The 12,281-nt window shown below is 32.7% G+C and overlaps 1 protein-coding gene across 1 annotated transcript; it reads right to left on the bottom strand.

Annotated features, from left to right (window-relative positions):
- Positions 1-1,326: 1,326 nt before the first annotated feature.
- On the bottom strand, positions 1,327-8,244 carry LOC131641541 (uncharacterized). Its single transcript, XM_058911848.1, has 12 exons — positions 8,044-8,244; positions 3,623-3,883; positions 3,275-3,542; positions 3,095-3,185; positions 2,886-2,947; positions 2,717-2,807; positions 2,481-2,637; positions 2,218-2,375; positions 1,993-2,113; positions 1,741-1,911; positions 1,565-1,639; positions 1,327-1,491 (listed from the first exon to the last, which is right to left on the bottom strand). Exons 1-12 carry the CDS (start codon positions 8,242-8,244, stop codon positions 1,327-1,329), a joined length of 1,821 nt encoding a protein of 606 aa, XP_058767831.1.
- Between the last annotated feature and the right edge of the window lie 4,037 nt (positions 8,245-12,281).

Genomic DNA, 12,281 nt, shown 5'->3' on the forward strand with positions numbered 1-12,281 from the left:
GGCACCATGTCCTGATTAAAAAGTCAGTTGTTCAGTGAATTAGGTCAAAAACCCTAATTGTTGACCTGATGAAATTGATGATTGTGGATCTTGAATTGAAATGTAATTTCCATTGGATATTGTCATACGGATTATTTGAAGATGATTGAAACCTTTGATTGACTCCCTGGGGATTTTTAGGGTTTCCCAAATATGATCCCTGATTTCAGTCCCTGATAGTTCAAAACCCTAATCTGATGACTTGAAATTTCATTGTTGATCAATCCTGGTGTAGGAGATGTCTTGAGCCAATGGATTAGGTCAAAATGATGTACTTGGGGTCTTGAGGTCATGTCCCAAGTCATTAGGTCAAATCTTGAGCTAAAGTCAGGAGTATGCTATCTTCAGTCAAAACCTTAATCTGGTTGGTTCAGAGCCTTTGAGCTTGTTGAAATGAATCTCTGAGGACCAAATGTTGATTGTTGATGAAGATGATTCATTTTAAATGAAGGGAGAACAAAACCCTAATTGATTGTTACTTGTACCGATGAGTGATTTCTTGTTTAAATCCTGCTGAGTCACAAGTAGCAAACACAAGCTATGCAATTTGTTAGAGATGCAAATGATGCATATGCAATGATATGAGGTGGTATCTTAGGTCAAAAATTGGGGTATGACAGTATGTTGGAAAGTTGATAGGGATGAGGCAATAAGTGAAGCATTATCTGCTATATACTTTGTACATTGCAAATGGAAGGTCTTGTCATTATAATTTCAAAACGTTATCTGCTATTATAACAGTCCTTATTAATGAGAACATGAATGAACATTAACATATTTCTAACTCTCATGTGTACCTTTATTTAACTCAGTAGGTGATCCCATTCAATCCAATTGCAACAGGTGCTCAGATAAATGTCAACAATTCGAAGAGAATACATACAATGTCATATGCACAGCTATATTAATTTTGATTATTTATAACATTCAACGAAGCATTTTGTCGGTGCATGCTAGTTGTGTGGACTTCTCAGTAAAAAGGCAAGCTCATTTTCACGCGAGTAACTCTTGAATAAGGATTATGTGTCTTTTACCCGTGTAGTCGTAACCAAGATTGCTAGTTTGTATATTGGAAATGAGTAAAAAGCAGAGAATGTCATAGCAGTTGAATAGATGATTAAGGAAAACCAGAAAAGTCTTATATTAAGATAACAGAAACATACTTACAAGTCTGATTTGTTTATGTGGCAAATAAAACAAAAAACAAATAAAGTGGAAAGGAAATAAAACATGTCCACACCATAAAACAAAAACACACCCAACATACTTAAAATTATCCAGGAACTACTAATCTATCTTCTCTATTTTTATAATTTTCTTTAACTTGTTTGATGAAAGTTCTCCATCACACGTGGCATCCGAGGTTGTTGACTCGCTTGATGCGCCTGGAAAGTGTCTTTTTCCAGTAGGAGTAAGTGGATCTGTGTTGTGCGTTGAAATCACATCAAGATCCTGTTACATAAGTGAACAAACATCACACAATTAATATTCAACAGTAAATTAAAAGTGGAGTACATTTGAGTACAGTAAACGTCCTTACGACGACAAAATTAGGTTCGGATGGAACAGTGGTCATTGCTTCGACAGCAGGCTGTTTCATCTACAAATCATTTGAAACATAGTACAAAATCATAATATGCGCAAAGTCAGTTTACAATGATTTTAATTTGCATAACACATGCAAAGATTAAATTCAAATACCTCATCTGTGTCAAACTGATCAGCAAGCTCTTTCACAAAAGGGTCATTCTTCAATAGCATAACGACAGAGGCATTCTTCCAACGTGGTTGCCACTTAACTTTGAAAGCCATCTTGCAATCCAACATCTGATCCAATGCCAATGGGAATTCCAAGGGATCATGAATGCCAGCCTGTAGGAGATTGCAAGACAAAGATCAGTTAACTCTGGCATAATTGTCTATGTTTTTCCAACGGTATGTAAACGGAAATACCTTAATCATTGTATGACGCAGCTGAGAAGCAGACAATCCCAAAAGTAACTCACACTCTCGGTCCCAAAATAAAAAGTTACATCTATTCCCGGCATGAGTAACCTTAATCTCAATCTTATACCTACATTCACAGTATACATAGAGCACTCAAAAAGGTCATGTTCAGTACCTTGACAATCACACATATAAATGAAATAACATAAAACATGTGACAAGGATGTTAACCTAAAAATCTCTGCCTCAGTGAAATGTCCAGCCTCACACTCAAACGGAGCTCTGTCACCACGCGCAATACATGAGCAAGCATGACAACCACGATAATACCAGCCATACGGAGAGGCAACCAGCATTTTAGTTTCTCCCACAGTCGCACAAAATGTAATCTGCAATTATGGAACCAAAAGATAATACAATACACAGTCAAATGCAACGAAAAAATGGAAATATATACTAAATCAGAATAAATGGCCAACAACTTCCAAACATACAGTTCTGAGTTTTATAATATCCCCAATAGGCATTACAACAGCCTTTGAAAGCAATTTCTGTACAGGAGTCATCTGTTGATTTTCAGAGTTCTGTGCTGAAAGCTGTGAATTGGAACCCTCCTGGCCAGACAACGTAATCATGGAATCCTTCGGAAAACTGTCAAAGGAAGACAGTAATGTAACAATCACATTGCATAAAAATTAAAACCACACAAGAGCAAATCCAGGGAGCATACCTTTCTATAAACTCTTTCATCGGCAGTAAATCAGTATTCAGACCAAGGACGGTAACATTAAACGTGTTTGTCACGGACAGTGGAAACTTACCTATTCAAATAGAATGTTACATAACCATCTGTATCAAAATACAAGGATATCTAACACCAAACTTGATCAATTACTAACCCTGTTCCTTGACTTTAGCATATTGAATCATGACAAAAATAGGACCAGAATCATCTCCGCTCCTGCTTGAACTTCATGAATTGTTCAGCATAGGATTCCCAAAGCGTGCAATTGATAGTAGTCTCACTGAAGAAATAATACAAACCATGTCATCTAGATAGTCACATAAGATATGTTCGATAAATTATACAATAAATATGAAAACAAACCCCCCGTCACGCAGCATCATGTTAATCTGCTGCTTCCGGGCACCTGATGTTGTCTGTGAATACCCAATACTTTCCACCATACCAATGACATCTAAAACACATACATGCAAAAAAACATTAAAATGAAACAACACATAAAAAACAAATCCAGTCAAACAGGGTAGAGATAAAATATTCTACCTATTAGCACATCCTTGTTAAAGTTGCCGTTTATTATATCAGTAAATTTAGTAAACACCAATGGCTTTGGAGGTATTTCAGCGTTGTTATCATCCGTAACCGTAGTGCCAGCAGTAAACTTCAACATAAACTTATGAGACGAAGGTCTGAAAGCCGCAACATTAGCCTGAACCTTAAAATTGGAAACAGTGTAACTATGATCCAAGACCATTTTTTCAGAAAAAAGAGATACATGCAGTGCAGGAACAACAACATCTATGTCACCACCCTGGAAAAAACATTAAAATCAAACATACAACAAACCAGAAACAATATATGTAAAAACAACCGAACAATTCACTTCATTACCGATACATCAACAAAGATCATCTCAAAATGCTCCCTCTTGTTCGAAACAACTGTCCATTTGTGGTGCACACGAACAGAAACTTTCCAAAGTTCTTTGCTGTCATTGATGTCGCATATTTTTGCTAATGGTCTTGCCATATTGAACACTGGTATGATACTGCAGAAAATTGTAGCCAACCAATACCATAAATAACCAAACCATGTAGGAGTTACAAACTCTTCATTCCACTCTTCATTACATAACCATAACTGATGCTGAAGCTGAATGGAAAGAAGCATATAAAGTCCTCATTAAGCATAGAAGCTGCATGGACAAACCGAACTTAATGCCAATTATATGAGACATCAATGGTGGAATATGGAAGCATAGAAGCTGCATGGACAAACCGAACTTAATGCCAATTATATGAGACATCAATGGTCGAATATGGAACAACATACGTTCATTAATCATCAAAATTACACATGGCGCATCAAGAAGAAACAAATTCTGCTGTAAGACTAAGCCACTTGGCAGCACCACACAAAAAATTCAAAAAGATAGAACTTTCTTATATTATAGATTACACCATGATTAGGTGCATCCTCCGTTTGTTTCTTTTGGAAATGGAGTTATTTTTGTTTAATTGATATTTAATATTTATGAATTTCTTTAAAAGATTATACAATTATGTACATCAGTACATGTATTAAAATATATGGAATCTTTCTAAGTAAAAATAAAATAACAAAAAACAGTATTATACGCATTATCTACCTTAGAAATAAAAAAACAAAAATTAAAAATTAATTGACATTAATTACATTTTATATATGGAATCTTTCTAAATAAAAATAAAATAACAAAAAACAGTATTATACGCATTATCTACCTTAGAAATAAAAAAACAAAAATTAAAAATTAATTGACATTAGTTACATTTTATCTTTGAGCACTACTATATAGCTTTAGTTCTTCTCTTGCAGTAACATAAAAGAGAAATATACATATAAGCTTTTTTTCTTCAATCATAATCATTTCTCTAGCAAAATAGTCATGGGAGTGTATATTGACAGGTTGAGTTCTTTGCCAAAACCATTGCTATCGACTATTGTCTCCTTTTACCGTTTCAAGAAGCGGTAAGAAAGATAGATTGAAAGTCGTACAGAAGATGTCGTGGAGAGATTCTCTTTGAGAATTTTCATGCCTAAGTTGTTTAACCAACTTATCAATCGATGTATTGGGTTCGCTATAAAAAGTGGAGTTAAAAATTTAGAGTTTGATTTCACTTATCCAACATGGGTGAAAGAGGGTTTTTGCTATGATGTCTACATAATTTCTTTTGATTTGCCAACTTGTTTTGTTTATGACTTCGGTAGGATCGGATATTGGAAACTTTATTCATGCAATTTTGTTACAAAATGCCATCACAAAGTTCCATTCACTAAAAGAAATTTCTTTGGGTTATATGAAATTGAACATGTATACTATTAAGACACTTTTAACCAATTGTAAAAAGTTGGAGAGTATGAGTCTCTCTAATTTCTGGAGTTCAAATAATTTTAATTTGAATGAAAAATATCTGAGGCTGAAAAAATTGGTTATCAACCAGTGTCATTTTAAGCTTGATATTTTCATAGTTAATGCTCCTAATTTGAGGATTTTCGATTATCATGGATTGATGATAAATTATGTAGCTGATATTCAATCACCTTATAAATTATGTAGCATTAAACCATGCATCTCATAACTCTAAAATACACATAAATCTAGCATCACACTTATGTCAAAGATCTAAAACCCTTCTAATACAAGCAGAAAATATCATTTATTTTTTAAAGCCCAATATTTATTGGCACCTAAGTTATTTATTTTTCAAAATCCAATATCCATTGGCACCAAAATCAATGGTTTCTGACTATCCAATATTGAAAATTTGTTCTATGGGGACAAATGTTGGATCAGATGTCTAAGTCAAAGTATTCAATATCTTAAACTGGAATTCGGAAGATAATAGAAAACAAGATGAATAAACATAAAGCTATAAAGAACACAAGAGAATTGGTAATCCAGTTCGGTGCAACCTCCCATACGTCTAGGGACTTCTAATCCAAGAAATGAAATTCACTTCTTTATAGTATTGGTACAATTGGTCTTAGATGAACAACCCTTGTTCAATTCCTCTTTCTAATACTACTTGTGTATTTATATTAAAGACCCCCCTTAAATATGAGAGCTCCTCTCTCTTTCTCTCAATCACTAACCCTGATGATCAATACAATAATCAGAATAATGAATGTTGAATTACAACTCAACTAACAAACCAAAATCTATGTCTTAAGATATGAATTCTTTGATTCATATTTAAATCACAATTAAATGGATTAGATCCTATCCTCTAACTTTAGCGGACTACTCTTGATTACCTGCATGTTTCCACGTGGAGGCAACACTCAAACAGAAAGGTTGAATATTTCATAATTATTATACAAGACTTAGGGAATATATATATAGTAGTGGTACACAAATAATCAACAACCACACATATACCCAGGACAGCTGGGTTGGTTTTTTTGGATATGTTTGTTATAGTTGCAGAAGATTCAAGGAATATTATGCAATCCTATATGGCACTGAATTTGAGGATAAAATATTTTATCTGTTTTCACCATATTTAATTGGTTTCTAAATTTGGAGTAGATTTAGTAAACTAATATTTGAAGCCCTATCTTTATGGAGAAGATTATGGAAGATTTTCTTGAGTGCCCTGCAGCGATCTAAAGCCCGAATCCAGTCCAGAAGATTTTTGTTATAGAAAGCATCAAACCTATTATTTCCTGGGAACTTACATTGTATTTTGTATTAGGGTTTATACAGTCTTGTCAATTGTGAGTCAATTCTATATCACATTGATAAAATAGTTCAGTGTTTCCATCGATTTGTAAGTTTTGTGTTCATTCATAAGCTTTTAAGCATTGGATGAATGTGTTTTAGAAGTATGTCTTCCAATATTACTAATTGTATTGAGGGGTATTTGAGGTGAGCCTCATATCTAGGTGAGTCTTAGGTAGAAGTTCGCACAGGTAGTGATTAACTAAGAAGTTAGTAAACCGGAGGTTGTTTACGAGTGAGCCGGAGGTTGTTTGCATAGTACTTTGAATTGATACTATCATGGACTTATCGTTGGCTTGGTAGCCCCCGGAGTAGGTATTGTTGATACCGAACTGGGTGAACAATTATTTGTGTTCTTTAAAGTTTATGCAATTTTGTACCTTGTCATTGTGTGTGTTTAGAAAATGGTGTCTCGACATCTGTAGGACATCTTTAACCTGAACGCTAAAATTTCAAGGGAGATTCTTCACAATTCAATTTAAGGGAATGGTCATATCACCACAACAAATAACACTTTTTATGACGAAGCTTTCACCACGTACAATAAAAAACTGCAGATACGTGTGCCCAGAGTGTCTTGTATTTAAATAATAATAATAATAATAAATCAGTTACCTTGAATTTTAACAAAACCGACATAAATATATGCTAAGGATTTAAGGTTTGATTCCCAACTTATTTTATTTAATGTTTTATATGAAACCAAAAAGACGCCTTATTTTTTTAGATTTTACGATGGATATGTTACCTCGGATTTTTGTAAAACCGAGATAAAACTCTCTGTTTTTTTTTGTTTTTTTGCAACAAAAAATGGGCCTTTATTTTTTGTAGATTTTATGGGATGGTTTGTTACCTCGGTTTTTTAGATTACCCGAGATAAATACTCTTTATCTTTTTAATTCCTGAAATGTCTACCTAAATCAATTTTCGAGCCCTAACGAAAGAACACTAATTCTCCAGCCAACGAAAGAACACTAATTCTCTAGCCAACGAAAGAACACTTCTTCTCCAAGGATTAATAGTGAACAAAAAAAGTCTTTCACCAGTATGTTATTATTGTTCTTGTTGTTGTTCTCCATTACTGTTGTTTTCCATTACTGTTGTTCTTGCATGTTGTTGTTTTTGTTGTTGAGAAGCATCACAATGAGTTGTTTTAGGTTTTGGTTTTGGTGTTTTGGATGGTTAACGTACAAAACTTCCTCAAGAATCAATGAATATGGGAAAGACTTGGACCTCTCCAAGATAATTTACTGTAAGTTATAATTTTTATGTATGAAGCATTTCATTTATTTTTGTTTTGGTTTTATTCAGATTTAATATAGGATGAAAGCTGATAGATAAGTGTGTATGAAAACATATAATGAAACCCCTAAATTAGTTGTAACCTTAAGCAAACAGATAAGAAACCAAAGAATAAAACTTTCATTCAATAAAATTATAAAAAGTTCATTTTTTATTCATATCTAAATCTTTTGGCTATGAAAAAGTTTGACCAAGTATAATCTGCTTCATCATCATCATTAGAATCTATGATGATTAGCCTTTTAACCGTTCTTCTTCTTGATCTTGTCCTCTTCCTGAGAGCTCTCTTGGGTCTCAAAAGTTCAGTATCACGGTCTCTTTCAACATCTTTGACCTCTACAACCACATCAACTTCTGTTCTCTCAGCATTGGATGAAGTACTCATTTTGTATTTTGGTTCTTCCTCTTCTCGGATTTCTTTGGATAAAGTTTCAGCAGAAGTACTCATTTTAATTCTTCCTTTTCTCTGATTTCTTTGAATGAAGTTCTTTTTGTGTTTTGGTTCAAAGAGGTTTTCAGCTTTTATATTTATATGTGGGATTAGGACTATTATTTTCAAATGTGAGTTATAAAAAAAACCTCCTCGTAATAAAAATATGGATGGTGAGTATGATGAAAAATTATTTTAACGATCAATAATTGATATATAAAATAATTATATATATATATATATATATATATATATATATATATATATATATATATAGAAAGTACAGTTTTAAATAGTTTATCAATTTGTCATTCACTGTATTGAAATATATAGCTAATTCTCTAAATATTGTAACAAAATAATGTGTTGATACCTAACCACTTCCTTTGAAGACCTATAAAATTATTAAAATAAAAATGAAAAAAAACAAAAAAAAAAACAAAAAATTTAAAAGTTCTACATATTGTATATTTGTAAGGTTAATAATAAATGATTATTCCAATTCAAATATAATTATTATTTTCAAAATAGGTAATAATAGTTTAAGAAAATTTATAATATATTTACATTATAAATAATTTACTACTATAGTATAAATTACACCATGATTAGGTGCATCCTCCGTTTGTTTTTTTGGAAATGGAGTTATTTTTGTTTAATTGATATTTAATATTTATTAATTTCTTTAAAAGATTATACAATTATGTACATCAGTACATGTATTTAAATATATAGAATCTTTCTAAATAAAAATAAAATAACAAAAAACAGTATTATACGCATTATCTACCTTAGATATAGAAAAACAAAGATTAAAAATTAATTGACATTAATTACATTTTATCTTTGAGCACTACTATATATACGCTTTAGTTCTCTTGCAGTAACATAAAAGACAAATATACATATAAGCTTTTTTCTTCAATCATAATCATTTCTCTAGCAAAATAGTCATGGGAGTGTATATTGACAGGTTGAGTTCTTTGCCAAAACCATTGCTATAGACTATCGTCTCCTTTTTACCGTTTCAAGAAGCGGTAAGAACTTCTATCCTTTCAAAAAGTTGGATGAATATTTGCAAATTGACAACAAACATTGAGTTCAATGAAATCAACTTTGTTCGATTTGATGAATCTCCTAAAAACATCGATGCTCAAAAACGAGCATTTTTTGCTTTCACAAAAAGATAGATTGAAAGTCGTACAGAAGATGTCATGGAGAAGATTCTCTTTGAGAATTTTCATGCCTAAGTTGTTTAACCAACTTATCAATCGATGTATTGGGTTCGCTATAAAAAATGGAGTTCAAAATCATTTATTGTTTAAAGCCCAATATTTATTGGCACCTAAGTTATTTATTTTTCAAAATCCAATATCCATTGGCACCAAAATCATTGATTTTTGACTACCCAAAATTGAAAATTTGTTCTATGGGGACAAATGTTGGATCAGATGTCTAAGTCAAAGTATTCAATATCTTAAACTGAAATTCGGAAGATAATAGAAAACAATATGAATAAACATAAAGCTATAAAGAACACAAGAGAATTGGTAATCCAGTTCGGTGCAACCTCCCTTACGTCTGGGACTTCAAGCCAAGAAATGAAATTCACTTCTTTATAGTATTGGTACAATTAGTCTTAGATGAACAACCCTTGTTCAATTCCTCTTTCTAATACTACTTGTGTATTTATATTAAAGACCCCCCCTTAAATATGAGAGCTCCTCTCTCTTTCTCTCAATCACTAACCCTGATGATCAATACAATAACAGAATAATGAATGTTGAATTACAACTCAACTAACAAACCAAAATCTATGTCTTAAGATATGAATTCTTCGATTCATATTTATATCATAATTAAATGGATTAGATCATATCCTCTAACTTTAGCGGACTACTCTTGATTACCTGCATGTTCCCACGTGGAGGCAACACTCAAACAGAAAGGTTGAATATTTCATAATTATTATATAAGACATAGGGAATATATATAATAGTGGTACACAAATAATCAACAACCACACATATACCGATACAATGTATCTTCACCTTACTTACTCACACCTGCACATCATCATCTATTCACATCATCATCATATAATTAAATCACAACTCATCATTCAAATCATCTTTTGCATCACCGATAATCGAAACATCGCTCAATCATGCAATGTCACAGATAATGCAATGCACACCAATAGACTTATGCATGTGGTACCAACACTTTATTGATGACTCAGTCATTGTTCTCCAAAGATCCCCACCAATAGGATCGATTCTCGCGTGGAACCGCAACACTTCATAATATCGCACCCAATCCACACAATGGGATTGAGGCCATCACTTGACCGTTTGTCCTGCAAACATCACTAGACTATCGTCCTACAAATATGCTATGAAGGTATGATGCACAACTCACAATAATCCATGACTACGACTAGTCAAAATGGCATCGTCATTCATTTAATCCTCAAATCATATCATATCATCTCAATTATACAAACATCACAAGCAATTCAACCAACACAACACATACTTCACAAACTTCATGTATTCAATTGTCACAACAACGTTCATCACAATTAGTATATAAATACATGTAATCACATAATCAAATTCCATGTAATTAGCCCTCGAAACCCATCTAAACGAACTTATTAAATTCTGAAAAATTACTCAAAAATTATAATAAATTATAAGCTTCCATAACCTAAAATCATTTTTCAAAAAAAAATATTAAATTTAATTCTAAAATATTAAGTTTCAATTAGCCCTCCCCCATCGCGCTAAACGCGATCCTCTCAGATTTGACCTTTGTTTTATTTTCAAAAGTGGGCTTCACCGTTCTAAGCGGGTTATACGATTTCGTCAAAAATCCTGCATGACCTGCATCAAACCAGTCCTAAAATTTTGGCCAAAAACATGTTTTAATCACTAATTTCCAGCGATATAATGTCTATTAACCTAGTTCTAACATGGATTATTCATTCTAAACATCAAATCATAACTATTCATCACAATTTCAATAATCTCCATCAAACCCTAGATCTTCAAATCCATAAAAATGATGGATTTTACTCTAGATCAAATTATTATTCACCAATACAACAATCATCAACATCATACATCATATTAATCATACAATCCAATCAAACAACCATCATAGTTCATCAAATCATCAAGAACATCACAAAGCCCCAACATACAATTATCAACCTCCTTAAATCAAATATAATAATTAAGATAACCCCCTTACTTAGATTATTAGTTAGCTTGAATCTCTTCCCAAATTTTACGGTTGGTTCTCTTCTCCTCTTCTTGCCTTAACTCTCTCTTTCTTTCACGCTTCTCCAAAAATTCTACGATGAATGAATATTCTCTCCTTTTTTCCTCTTTTAACTTAGTTAGCCATAGGACCCCTATTATGAACTTCATAATATGCCCTCACTAACTCCACCTCATATTATCACCTTATTTTATTTTAAGCTAATTAATAATGCTAATTAGAACTGACACATCACACTTAGGCATCACACGTCACATAAACATCACATATGCTCATAGATAAATCATAATAACTCATATAATCACATCAAAACAACCAAATAATGGATTAAATAATTAAATCTAATTATCGGGATGTTACACCGTAGCATGTCAGAAAGTCTTCTTGATATTCTCCCATAATATTTTTTTTAACATCCCTCTCGTTCATTTCTGCCCACGTACATTTTTCCTGCAATGTTGTTTGACATTAAAATTGATAGTTACATAATAATAATAATAATAATAATAATAATAATAATAATAAATATTTAAATAACAATAACTTCTGTTTTGGACTGGATCGGCGCCTGGCCCAAATAGGCTGAAAGGCCCAAACCTTTCTTAGCCCAAGGGATATCCCTCCTCGTTAATCCATGCCCGTCAGACATGCATAAGTTACTAGCCAGCTGAACGAAGCTACTAACCCTCAGTCAGGCAAGGCTGCATTCGAGCAAGGTTACCTGCCTAACCTTGAGTAGGCACTCCCAGCGAGTACCTCCACCCGAT

The sequence above is a fragment of the Vicia villosa genome, unplaced genomic scaffold (genome assembly GCF_029867415.1).
Source record: "Vicia villosa cultivar HV-30 ecotype Madison, WI unplaced genomic scaffold, Vvil1.0 ctg.003826F_1_1, whole genome shotgun sequence".
Taxonomy (NCBI): domain Eukaryota; kingdom Viridiplantae; phylum Streptophyta; class Magnoliopsida; order Fabales; family Fabaceae; genus Vicia; species Vicia villosa.

Excerpts from the sequence above, each read along its gene's own strand:
- LOC131641541 (XM_058911848.1), bottom strand. The coding sequence starts at position 8,244 with ATGAGTACTTCTGCTGAAACTTTATCCAAAGAAATCCGAGAAGAGGAA. Across the intron at positions 3,186-3,274 it reads TAACAAGGATGTGCTAATAG|ATGTCATTGGTATGGTGGAA; the intron begins GTAGAATATTTT and ends TATGTGTTTTAG. Across the intron at positions 1,912-1,992 it reads TGCGTCATACAATGATTAAG|GCTGGCATTCATGATCCCTT; the intron begins GTATTTCCGTTT and ends AATCTCCTACAG.